Source organism: Chenopodium album, chromosome 15 (genome assembly GCF_948465745.1).
Source record: "Chenopodium album chromosome 15, dcCheAlbu1.1, whole genome shotgun sequence".
Lineage (NCBI taxonomy): Eukaryota > Viridiplantae > Streptophyta > Magnoliopsida > Caryophyllales > Amaranthaceae > Chenopodium > Chenopodium album.
Genome location: NC_137848.1, coordinates 9187734 through 9201683, shown reverse-complemented (window position 1 = coordinate 9201683; position 13950 = coordinate 9187734). Strand labels below are relative to the sequence as shown.

The 13950-nt window shown below is 30.0% G+C and overlaps 1 protein-coding gene across 1 annotated transcript; it reads left to right on the top strand.

The window, feature by feature from the left end:
• Positions 1-5900: 5900 nt before the first annotated feature.
• On the top strand, positions 5901-7451 carry LOC145580750 (uncharacterized). Its single transcript, XM_081637863.1, has 4 exons — positions 5901-6003; positions 6388-6478; positions 6893-7025; positions 7254-7451. The coding sequence occupies exons 1-4, from the start codon at positions 5901-5903 to the stop codon at positions 7449-7451; spliced, it is 525 nt and encodes a 174-aa protein (XP_081493989.1).
• The last annotated feature ends 6499 nt before the right edge of the window (positions 7452-13950 follow it).

The window sequence follows — 13950 nt, the reverse complement described above, 5'->3', positions numbered from 1 at the left end:
ATCACCAAGTATTTCGGGAGGAGGCCCACCATCCATGTTGTCATCGTAGGGCAACCCATTATCCATACGATACACCGTAACTTCATCATCAAAGATCATTTTAACCGTAGGTAATTGCCCACAAGAAAGCAAGATGTCAATAACCTTTTTTTCCCCAATAGTGTAAAGCAAATGTGACATAAATAAACTAAAATGAATAATGTCAAACAAATGATCAAAGACAGCATCCTGATTAGGTGCCATTTCTGAATAAAATGAAATGATAGATAGAAAAATAAATCGTGGCAGTTTTAAAAGAGAAAGATATTGCAATGAATAACTGAAGTGCTTTGAATTGGTAAAATAGCTATGTATATATAGCATAAATGTGGCGCCAAAATGCCAGTAATTTCCCCCCAAAATATGGCGCCAAATTGTGTAACTTAATTTTAATTTTACTTTTTAAATTAAAAAATATGTAACGTTTTTGGTTCAATATTATACTTGTTAATAATGGAATAAATCATACATTCCAAAATATATAAAATGAAAAAATATTTGGTAAACTAAATATGTAAAAATATAATAGTATGAAATTATAAATATAAGGCAGATCACCCAAGAAGCATTTAAAACATATGACAGATCACCGAAGAAAGAAACTATTAAGGATATTTTATAGGTAAAACCCTCTCAGTAATTGGTCATTACATATAAGGTTAAAAAAAATTATAATTACATTTATTTAATATATGAAGGTAATTGCATACATATAGGTAAAATAATCGGTCAATCACTTTATACACCCTACTAATTTCTGTTAACGAATTATATCTTTTATATATATTTATCAATAGAATCAATTCCACCATTTACTATGTTTCTAATTTTCGAATTTGATGCGGTTTTAATATACTTTTACGATGATATATATTATCTTATATTAATCAAATTTACCTTATCTATTTTTATTGAGTAAAACAAAATAAAAAATAATTTGATTGAAAAAAGGATAATATACGTAATTCGTTAAACAAAGCATTGCAACATGTTCACACGATCTAAATAAAGAATTTTCACATTATTTTATTAAGTTTTTAAAAACAGTTAGATAAATTATGCAGTTACCAAAGATAAATATCAAAAGTCAAAAAATAAAATCTTCACCCATGTTCATTATATTTCAAAACTGTTACCCTATACATGTAAACGTGATATTATTGGATTAAGTTTAACCATAATTATAACCCCTTATTTAGGAGAAGTAACCATAATTATAACCCCTTATTTAGGAGAAGTAACCATAATTAATACATGTACAGATAAATTATATAAATTGGTGCCAATAACAATAAAATAAAAATATAATATTTATTTTAATTTAAAAAAGTAATAACAGTACAGGTGCAATAAAAATAAACAATTTATATATCAATATAAGTAATAGCCAAACATTAAATTAATCATTACATATTAATTATGTAGCACAAGTACAACTAATAATTTTTGTTTGCAACATAAACAGTAGTAAAACTTTTTTTTTTTTGAAACCAAATACTATAAATACTTAATAATTACATAATAGATTATTTATTTTTACATAGACGGCGCAGAGCCATGTATTTAAAGTAATCCGGCTTTGGCCTCTTAATTCTGTGTTCTTCAGGGTTGTCATTAAACCAAGTCCACCTCCGACGAACTCTAGAATCATTCACAAAGAACGGTATAGCCCTACCCCACTCACGACAGACAAGCATTGCTTGTGCAACCCTTTTTTCGCTCATTTTTGACCAAATTAACTCCATCACCGTCTTGACTTCGCCTACACAAGGACTTTTAGGATCAACAGGAATCACATCATGAAATGTGCACAATTGAAAGTATAATGCTTTTGGCAATGGTGGTACAGACCACTTAGGGTCCCTCATTTTATCTTCCGCAATATTCTGTAAACAGTTGCAAACCCTATTGTCTGATGGTCCGTTTTGCTCATCGATTATCTTTTGTCTTTTTAACTGCCATTCATCATAGTTTGAAACATCATTTCTTTTTTGTTTTTTGCTAGATGATGTAGTGCATCCATCACCATCCAATGGCCTTTTGCATACAGTACGAACATCCTGTGCAAGGCATTTGAAAATTAAATGCAATAACATAGCATATAATGACGTCAATATTTGTTAAATTCTTTAGGAAATGCATAAAGCACAATAAAAACAAGTAATGAATATATACGATATTTATCTTTGTGTTATAATAGTAAAATGAAATACATACTAATTAAATAATATAAGATATAACACATACACTGTCTTGTTCCTCTTCTGCGTTGTCTGAATAAATCGCTTTGATCTCCATTATGCCTTAACCAACGTTTTTTTTTTTTTGTTATAAAATATTAACCAGAAGAATGAAGTGATTTATATTTATATTAAAAAAATTATAACCGTTTTTTAGAATTATCCTAATAATGTAACCGTTTTTTAGATAAGAATTAAATTACAATTTTAGCAGTTGTTTTTTGACGAGGGAACTTGTAGTTGTTTGACTGATGATGGAACATTGGAATGTTAAATATGCATAAATTAATTCAAATAAATATTTTGGCAGATTATTATTAAAAAAATACAGACCAATTATTTGATGTAAATTTAATTTTAATATATCAACTACGCAATTTTAATTTTAATTTAGATGATCTATTTATAAACAAGGCTTAAGATTAAATTATGAAAATTTATACTGTAACTGTTTAAATAAAATATGATATGAATTGACATTTCATAGTGTTTAAAATTTCCAAAATTTAAATAAAATTATCATACCAATAAAAAATTGTATGGTAACAAATAATTTTAATTTGTCCTTCCCTTAAATAAAATATATGAAATTCCTCCTAAAGTTAAGCAATCAACACCAACAATAAAGCAATCATATTTATCTAGTTGCTTTAATTATACTATACCTAATTATGAAATCTTGCTATAAATTTTAAAATCAACCAAAGTAAAATAATGAAAGTTACCATATGTATTATTTTCTTTTCCTTACATATTAACGCTTGTATATTAAGTTTTTGTTTACTGATTTATTTAAATTTTTTTTGAAAAAAAGACTATGTACTATAATTGTGTATATGGCTATTATTAATACTAATTTGTTAAAGATGAAATGCTTAAATGAAACATATACAGCGTAAATAAGCGTATTCTAAATTTAAGAGTAAAACCTTCCTGAAACCTCAAATCTCGGGAAAGTTTTACTCTGAAATTTACAATATGCTTTATCATGTTCAGTTTTATGTCATTACATATTTAATACATAATATTAAAACTATTTTATTTGGTGTGATTCACCTAAATTTAAAAATTATACACTAATAACTAACGTTCATTTCAAAATTAATATTTTATTGATTTTTTTTGACAAAACCAATAATAATAATAATATTTAATTGATACTATAATAACTTCCAGTTCAGATGCAAAAAATAATAGACGGATCAGTTACTATTTTTTCACAAAAATATGTAATGTCCAACTACATTATTTGACATGTCTTCATATTTTTTCAAGTGTTTCATGGGTTATATGGATCAATTTTTTTTTTTTGTTACATGACCGTATACGTATTTTTTAGTCTTATGAATTTATATTACAGTAGGAAACATGATTTGTAATTTTTTGTTAAGGTATTTTATGATTTGATTGACTCCACAAAAATAGATTGACTTTACTAAGCATTAGGTTATTTCAGTTATTCTATAGGATTTATTCCATCTTACCCCTAAAAAAAGTAAATATTGAACTGCATAATATCTTTAGGGTAATCTGTATGTAGTTTTTGGCGCCACTATATGGTGGGAAAATATATCATTTTGGCGCCAATTTAATGGTTTATATACGTATCTAAATCACCAATTGTAAAGCATCACAGCTACTTCCACACAATCATTTTGGTGAATACCCTAAATTCTCTTCTTACTTTCATTTTCTTCAGAAACGCCTCCTAATCCAGAAGCTGTCTTTGCCCATCAGTTTGATATTTTTGAAATTAGATTATTTATATCTCATTTACTTTATTGTATTGGTGAAAAAAAGGTAAGTGACATATTGCAAGCATGTGGGCAATTACCCACAATTGAATTGATTTTTGCCGATGAAGTTACGGTGTATCGTTGGGATAACGGATTGCCCTACGATGACAACCCGTATGAGGGGCCTCTTCCCGGAATGTTGGGTGATGATGTAAGTCATGCAAAAGATTTAATCGAATTACGCATATTTATGAAAAGACTAATCATTGTTTGTGGTGAAACAAAAGCCAAGTCTTTGATTGATGATGTAACAGTTGGAGAGTTTCTTAAAAATATCTTTCGGCTCGAGCTGAACTCCTAGTACAAAGAGCAATACATGTTCAACAAGTTGCCGTTGAATGAGAATGGAAAGCGTGTTCTTGAGATTGCGGAGACGCTTTATGATATTGTTTTAAATGAAGAAACATGGACTCCAAATTGGTTCACCAAACGCACTGAAAAAGTTCCCAAGATAACCGTACTTATTGATTATATTGATCTAACGTTGGATGATTAGATGTTTTTAATTACTTAGTTTGATGAAATTGCAAGTTAATATGGAATAAAACCATCTGTTTTTTTATTTATTTTTATTTTTTAATTTTTTTTTTAGGTTGATGTAATCATTATATTCAATAATACGTATTTTCCTTATTTTAGTGGTGTTGATATATTTATGCATAATACGTATTTTCACAACTTTTGGAAATAAAAGTTATTTTTGGGTAAAAAAAGATAATACTCGAAAATCAATAAATCAAATATTGACATATCTTCACACGATTTAAAAAAAAAGGAAAGGATAACCTCTAATGTGTGTAAAATAATAATGAATATATTTGCACCGTAATTATAGGCATGTAATCTTCACATGATTTAAAAAAAAGGAAAGGATAACCACTAATGTATGCAAAATACTAATGAATATATTTGCACCATAATTATAGGCACGTAATAGGGATTAGTTCAGTTTATTTGATATATAACCAATAATTTCCAAAACGATTTATAAAAAAAAAAAGAAATATAAAGAAATAAATTATTTCAACATTCATGTTTAATTGAGTTTAATCCTTCATGAAACAGAATCGAATCAAATTTTAGTGGTCCTTCCATGGACAGCAATTTGTTACATTAGACATTATGTTTAATAATGTAATTATATAAACAAATACTAAGGTGATTTAAATACCCTTCCATCACTATGAGAAATTTAGCACAAACTGCAGGGGGGATACGTGAAGTCGGGTTCTTAACAAAAGACTTGTACAATACATGTGAGAAGTTCAAAAAACAGGAGATAAAGGATGGAGACATAGAAACTGTGTTAGCGTACTTACTTGAAAAAACATCCTCTGACCCTTCATTTTTTCTAAGGTACACTCGTGATGAGTACGATGGTATAGAAAAAATGTTTTGGTGTGATGGGATATGTCAAGGGAATTACAAGGCTTTTGGATCAGTAATTGCATTCGACACGACTTATAAGGTAAACGCCTACAACAAACCTTTTGTGGTGATTGTAGGAGTAAACCATCACAGGAAGACAGTGCCGTTAGGTGTCGCTTTGGTCACAAATGAAAAAACAGACACTTACATATGGGTGCTTCGACAATTACTTGAGGCTGGAGGCAACGTTGCTCCTTTCACTGTTGTCACAGATGGGGACAAGTCTATGAAACTTGCCATTGAAGAAGTTTTCCCACATGCTCACCATAGACTATGTCTATGGCATCTTATGCGCAACATCAAGGGCCATACAAACAGACGCTTTTGCAGTGGAATCATGAAATGTGTTGACGGGGCTCGGACACCGTCTGAGTTTGAATAGGCATGGGAAGACTTAATGAAGGCATATGATGAAGTAAGAGATAAAAAGTGGGCTAAAGATTTGTACACTGATAAACATAAATGGGCTGAGGCTTTTATGGTTGGACAATTTTATGCAGGTAAGAAAATTACTTTCTATACGCAATGAGCAATAATAACAATGATCATTACCTGTACTGTTTTGGGGGTTATCTATATACATTTGCCTACCTTTTTATGCATAGTGTAATGACACATTATTATATAGATGGTTACCAATTATTTCTAAAACTAGTCCTTTTTTTCAAATCGTGTTATATATAATATGTTGAAACATGTGGCAAATGTATGTGCAATGCTAAACATATAAATAGGTGTTTACCAGTTATAATATATGTAATATTATACACACATATACATCATTACACTTTATTGTACCTTAATATATAATTAGGTAAGATTTTTTTGTAGAATAATATGAGTCCAGTGATAATTATATCACTCATTACTTATGTTATGTGCAGGTATGAGAAGCACTCAAAGATGTGAGTCTATGAATAGCACACTTAAAACGGTTATAACAAAAGAAATAATGTTGTATCGTTTTGTGGAGCTGTATGACCAAGTACTTGAACATATCTGATTTGAAGAAGACAAAGATGATTACATCTCCACACACACATTTCCCGTTATAACTGGTGTATTGACTGAAATAAAAACACAAGCAGCTCGAACCTACACAAGGAATGTGTACAATCTGTTTTGTAAAGAACTTGAGTTTGAATCAAGGCACATTGTGACAAAGGTGAAAGAAGAAAAAGGTCATGTTGACGGGTCGTCAACAACCTACTGGTTAAACGATTGTGTGTTAAAAGATTGTAATTACATTGTGTGCTACAATGACAAGCTAAAACAACTAGTTTTTTGTTGTATGAAATACAATGCAATTGGTTTGCCTTGTCGTCATATGTTTGCGGTCATGAAATATAGAGGAATGGTTGAACTACCAGAAATTTGCATTCTTCTTAGGTGGACAATAAAAGCAAAGAGCAATATATCAAATTCATTGAAGCAGCAAGATCTTCAAAAGAGGAATGATCAGGCATCGGCAAATGGGCGTTTTGCTTTCCTCATTGGTCTAAGTACACAACTTAGTAGAATGGTGTCTACATCGTATGATCGATCTATTTGGCTCAGAGACAAATTAGCAAAAATGATCCTGGAAATAGAGAAGGAGAAAATAAATCCTAATGAGAAGGATATTATTAGAGAACAAAAGAAAAGAAAAGGCAAGGGTAAACCCAAAAAGGAGGTTAAGACCACTGGGAATGAAAATGTCGACACATGGGTTCATGATATTGGCAAGTCTGTTCATGATATTACTAATCAGGGTACGCATTGCCAAGCCGAATCTCAAGGAGCTGCGCCACAAGTCATAAAACGTGGTGGTTTTGTTGATCTATTGAGCAAATTCATGCCAAGGACATACAATGTTGGTGATGCTGCAAATGCTACAGATTCTTATGAAATAAGTAAATTCGAGAAATTGCCAACCATATTTGATTGGGATCCAAACACTGATTTTTAGTTTTAATTTGAATATGCATTCTTAGACTGTAATAAGTGCTTACAATTTTCGCACATGAATTGCATTTTTTTTAATTACAGGTAAATTTTGATTTTACCTATTATCATTTTGGTGATTACCTAAAATTATAAAATAATTAAATAACTGAGAGACATCCTTGTTTTCTCTTTCTAATATTCTTTTCATGTTTTGAATATTTATTCTGTTATTAACTCTTCAAATACTCATTGAATCTTTGATGTATATCGAATTATAGTGACAGCAATTAAGTGTTTTGGTATTGCATTTTTTTAAAATTAGATCGAAGGTAAATTTGGATTTTACCTATTACCAGTTTGGTTTTTACCTAAATTTATAAATTAATTAAATAACTGAAAGACATCCTTGTTTTCTCTTTCTAATATTCTTTTCATGTTTTGAATATTTATTCTGTTATTAACTCTTCAAATACTCATTGAATCTTTGATGTATATCGAATTATAGTGACAATTTGGTATTGCATTTTTTAAAAAAATTTGATCGAAGGTGAATTTGGATTTTACCTATTACCAGTTTGGCTTTTACCTAAATTTATAAATTAATTAAATAACTGAAAACATCCTTGTTTTCTCTTTCTAATATTCTTTTCATGTTTTGAATATGTATTCTGTTATTAACTCTTCAAATACTCATTGAAACTTTGATGTATATCGAATTATAGTTACAGCAATCAAGTGTTTTGGTATTGCATTTTTTAAAAAAATACATATAAAGTTATAAACTGTACACAGCCTACTTTCTTTTTTTTTTTTTTTTTTTTTTTTTTTTTTTTTTTTGGAAAGAGTACACACACACAGCCTACTTTAAATCTATAATTATCATTTTGTCATTAATCAAGTTAAAGTTATCCTTAAAACAAACTATGAAGATTTATATTGAGAATATATTTGGGTTTTTAATTTCCCTTAAAAAATAAAATTGTTTCTTTTATTTTAGAAAAACTACCAAATTGTACGGAATTGGTTTACGTGTTTTAAGGAGTTGTGTTTTGGTAACTATCCTTTTTTTTAAAAAAAATAAAATAATAATGCATATAAGCAAACAATCTCAACCGCTTATTTTTACCATTTTAATGCCAGTTATTTTTTTTTATTGAATCATAATGCCGGTTACTTTTAATTTCACGGCATTCAAAAAATTAAATTAACTATTCACACACACTCTCTCTACTCTTCTAGATTTCTCTCTCTAACTTCATTCTTCTCTTCATCTTCTAGTCTACATTTAACTAGACCAAATCAATCTCAAAACGGTGCAAAAAGAAGGTGACGGAGGCGGCGCTATCAAATTTTTGGAAGTTAAACAATCTAGAACCTACATTGTAAGTGTACTTTGTCTTTAATTTCAATTTTGAATCGTTGATGTTGCATATTTCACTTAATAATGGTTCAATTGTCTTTCAAATTTCACTTAATTGTGGTTCAATTGAGTTTATATCGTCGATGTTGCAAATTTCACTTATTATAACTTGATAGTGGTTCAATTGTATATTTTTGTAAGGTGAAAACTTTAATTTTCAATTAGGAATGTGGTTAATGTTTTGATGTTATAACGCAAAAATAAAAAATAAATAAATAAATAAAAATAAATAAAATAAAAAAAAAAGAGCAATGACATGAGAATTGAAGTTGCATGACTATTTAGAGAATGTTTTGATGTTTGTGGGTTATGTTCTAATGTTTGTGGATGACTATTTCTTCGCTTAAGATTGTCAAAATTGAAATGTTAATATTTATTTTATATATATTTATAGTGAAGCATGAATACACGTAAAAGGAAAACAGGGTCTACTACTGAACCTTCAGAAAAAAAACAGAAACTGCAACCATTTCCTTCTAGAAGTTCAACCACCACCGCAGTAAATTGAATTTTTGTACTTGTTACTCATATTGATATTACACATGCACTTCAAATGATTTATTAATTACAAATATTTGCAATTTATTTAATTTGTGTAGGGATCTTGGAACCCTTTATGTAAACTTGAAGAATTTGTTGCACTAATTAAGGGTTTTCCAAGAGAGAAAAAGGATAAGCTAGAGGAAATGGGATTTGGTTTTTTGTTACATTACAACACTAAAACCACTAGGAAAACAATGTGCAAGTGGGTCATTGATCTTGATCCGGGCACTAGAACACTAGGGGTGTATGGGGACAAAATTGAGATTACAACTAGGGATGTTGAATACATTTTGGGTTTTAGTGACCATGGATTTGAGATTGACAGTTCAAAGTTAGATAATGATGATGTGTTAGATAAAAAAACTGTGGAGGTTTACGACACTTAAAGTTCAAGGAATGGTGGCTGAACTAAAGAGGACATCACATGATAATCCTCTTTTTGTACGCATGTTTACAATATTTGTTATGATTGCCCTAATCTGTCCAAACATACTTGAAAAGCCTGAAAAGGCATGGCTACATCTTGTCATTGAAGATGATTGTGTAAGACATTGGAATTTTGCAAAATTTGTATAGGATAGTTCAGTTGAAGCCATTAGAGAATTCAAGTCTGAAGAAGATCCTAAATATTTGGGAGGATGTACTCTGCTTCTTATGGTAAGCTTTTTTTAAATTGTTTTAATTATCTAGGCAATTACAAGTAATTAAGAAAGTAATTACCATTGAACAATATTTCTGTTTTCTGTATTTTGTTACTTTATGTATTAACAAAACCAAATAATGGTGATTACTTATATCTACTATTTAATATGATGAGTGTTCTGTTTATGTGTGTTTTGACATATTTGATTATAGGTAATTACCTGTTTATGGCAGAATATCTCTTGGCTAAGTACTCGTCTTGTTATGGCCCTCCTTCTATACTTTCAATTTATGTAGGTATTGACATATGTTTTAATTATCTAGGCAATTACAAGTAATTAAGAAAGTAATTACCATTGAACAATATTTGTTTTGTTTTCTGTATTATGTTACTTTATGTATTAACAAAACCAAATATTGGTGATTACTTATATCTACTATTTAATATGATGAGTGTTCTGTTTATGTGTGTTTTGACATATGTGTACATAGGTAATTACCTGTTTATGGCAGAATATCTCTTGGCCAAGTACTTGTCTTGTTATGGCCCTTCTTGTATACTTTAGGTATTGACATATGTTTTAATTATCTAGGCAATTACAAGTAATTAAGAAAGTAATTACCATTGAACAATATTTGTTCTGTTTTCTGTATTATGTTACTTTATGTATTAACAAAACCAAATATTGGTGATTACTTATATCTACTATTTATTATGAAGAGTGTTCTGTTTATGTGTGTTTTGACATATGTGTACATAGGTAATTACCTGTTTATGGCAGAATATCTCTTGGCTAAGTACTTGTCTTGTTATGGCCCTTCTTGTATACTTTTAATTTATGTAGGTAATGACACATGTGTTTGTTTATCATTACCAAATGATAAAAGTCAATTTGTGTCTTCCCTCAGTCGTAAAAAGTATTAACTAAAATTGTTTTTGGGGATTACTAATATGTAATATTTGTTATGCTGAGTGTATTGTTTATGTGTGTTTTGATATATTTGTATATATGTAATTACCTGTTTATGGCAGAATACTATGGCTTGCATATCATTATATGTTACCTGTTTTGATATATTTGTATATATGTAATTATATGTTAAGAAAAAAACTCTATATGCAGGGAATATTTTGTGAGTATTCCCCTAAGGATGGACTATACAGCATTTGGAAGTATGATCAACCAAGGATTAAGGACTGGAATGATGTGAAATTAAAGAGTTTGCATGACATGATCTGTAATTTAAAAGATGGCTACAAAACAAGCAAGGTAAGTGCAAATATGTTTGTGGTTGTTTAGTCATATTTTCTCTCACTTGTATGAACGGATAGTTGTTGTTTTTACAGATGATGGCTGTAATTGACAAGGAGAAAGCGCAACTTGTAGGAAAGGCGCCACCAGCACATATTGAGATGGTTGAGATAGCATTTGATCGCATAAACAACAAGATTGACAGGTGGGGTGCGGCGGTAAATCAGATGTGGAAGCTGATATCAAATTTTTTGGCAGACTATGCTACAGGATCTGCCGAAGACGATGTTGATAAACCAAAGAGGAAAAAGGGGAAAGCAAAATCAGAAGAAGAAGAGGATGAGGACAGTGATTATGATGATGAGGATGACACTGGTGCTGGTGATTATGCAGACAGTGAGGAAAATGAAGAAGAAGAAGATGAGAACCAAAAGAAAGGGACGGTGAAGAAGAAGATTATTTTTGAAGAAGGTGAAAAGGAAAAAGGCCGAAATAAAAAAGAGAAGGGATTGAAAGAGAAGGAAGTTAAAGTTGTGTCAAAGGAAAAAAAGAAGGCAAAGGACAAGGAAGTTGAAACAGAAGTTTCAACTAAAAAAAACCAAAGCAAGAAGAAGCAAAAAATGAAAGGAAAGGGAAGTGGCGTGGTAAGTGAAGACAGTGATAGTGAGGACATGGAGGTCGTGGATGAAAATGTCAAATTGGTTATTAAGCGCCTTGAAGTTCAAAAGGAGGATGTGCACGATGTTGCTGCTGGAGCCACTATCAAAGAAGCATCTGGTGCAACTTTCGAAGATGCTTCAGTTGAAGAAGAAACTCCTGATAATCCTGCTGATGGCGCAGATGAAAAACAAAGTCTTGAAGTCCCGGCTGTTGATTTGGAAAGTGGTTCGATTGCAGATGACAAGATAACCACTGAAACAGAGGTTTTGCCTGAAGACCCTACTACAAATGCGGGCAACGTAACTGAGCATCCACCTGAAGGTGTTTCCTCACCCACAGAAGGCAAGGACCATGCCACTGATATCTGATGGCATTAACAAATTTTACTTTTGAACATTACCTATTTAGTAGATTTGGACAAGTTTAATATTTCGTATGGTGACATGAACAAAGTATACTTGGTTTGTAATTTTAATATCATATAGTATTTGTATTAGATTTAAATTAGATGGTGTTATATATATTTGTTTTAAACTTTTATTTGATGGTAGTTAACGTTTTGGTGTGAAGTTAAAAAAAAATTGTGAATTAATGTTTTGGCCAGATTAAAAGTTGGCCATTACATAGGTATGTGAATGATTTAGAATACTAATTACTCTTAATACTTACATTAGGCTATTTAGATTTTTTTTCCTTTTGCATTATCATTCAAGTAAAAACCTATATTTTAACTAAGAGTTTTTATTGAGATCTAAAATTGTTTACTCAAACGCTATGGAACTATTTTATAAGTTCAGTGAACATTGATAAAAATAAAATGAAATAAAATAAACTAAAATAAAAATAAATCAATAAAAAAATAAATAAATGCTTACAATTATTTCAAAGTTGAAATTGGTTAATGTTTGTGTTTTGGCAATAATACAGTTTGGTCATTACATATGTGATATGTATATACTATGCATGAAAGTACCTTTACATGGGAAGTTTGATGCCATTTGGGTAATCTGTATAAATATGACATGATATAACCCATTATTAAAGGAAAGGTCAAAATAGTGTACACAAGCGCCTCTCTATTAAATTTTCCACACGTTACAGTGGATGTCATTTGGGTATTTGGGTAATGTGTATAGTTATTATATGACAAAACCTATTAATAAAGGAAAGATGGAAGTAGTTCACCCAACTTGAACAAATTTTAAAAAACAAAATTTGTAAACACTAATGAAATTTAACTTTTATTTATTTATGTTGTCCATTATAGGTAAATACTTGTATAAAAATTCCAAGATAAAAAGATACATTGGAATGAAATTCAGCTTGATTTAGCACCAATCAACCTCTCGATGTTACTTTCTTCATTGTTCTTGCTAAGAAGAAGTCTTGGAAGGTACTTTAATCGTTCAACACGCATGTCAGTTGTCTGGTCAATGAAACAAATGAAAAGGTACTTATTAATTGTACTGTGCAGTAATAACAAATGATATTCACAAATAATAAAATTTGATCCGTATGTTGTAATTAATGCCCTTCATGCCGTTGATATCACTACACTCGATGTATTTCAAAACAAACATTCCACCATCATGACTGCATAACAAAGATTACTTATATTATGATTATTTAAATTATAACTATGAAAAAGTTATAGTAAAAGGAGATATACCTGTTTGACTGTGTTAAAAAAGATAAAACTTCAATTGTTATACTTTTAACATCTTTAAAAAATTGACCCAAGGGATTTCTTCGCATTGCATTGCAGGCACACGTAATCTAATCACAATTTTATAAATCATGTTAATCAAACAATCAGTACCAAAAAAAGTATTACCACAGAGTCCAGTAACTACCATATCCGTAGCAAGATTGTATCGGCTGTCTGTGACTAGCAACGAATCAACTACCCACACCTTTTTTATTTTGACATTAAACACCAACAGGAACCAATGGTTTTCTTCTATTTCAATAACGGGTATGAATATCTGATGAAAACCAACATT

What these genes read in the sequence shown, in the direction of transcription:
- LOC145580750 (XM_081637863.1), top strand. Translation starts at nt 5,901, where the DNA reads ATGAAGGCATATGATGAAGTAAGAGATAAAAAGTGGGCTAAAGATTTG. An exon ending in TTGTATCGTTTTGTGGAGCT is followed by an intron (nt 6,479 to 6,892) that starts GTATGACCAAGT and finishes CATTCTTCTTAG; the next exon opens with GTGGACAATAAAAGCAAAGA. An exon ending in GTACACAACTTAGTAGAATG is followed by an intron (nt 7,026 to 7,253) that starts GTGTCTACATCG and finishes ATTACTAATCAG; the next exon opens with GGTACGCATTGCCAAGCCGA.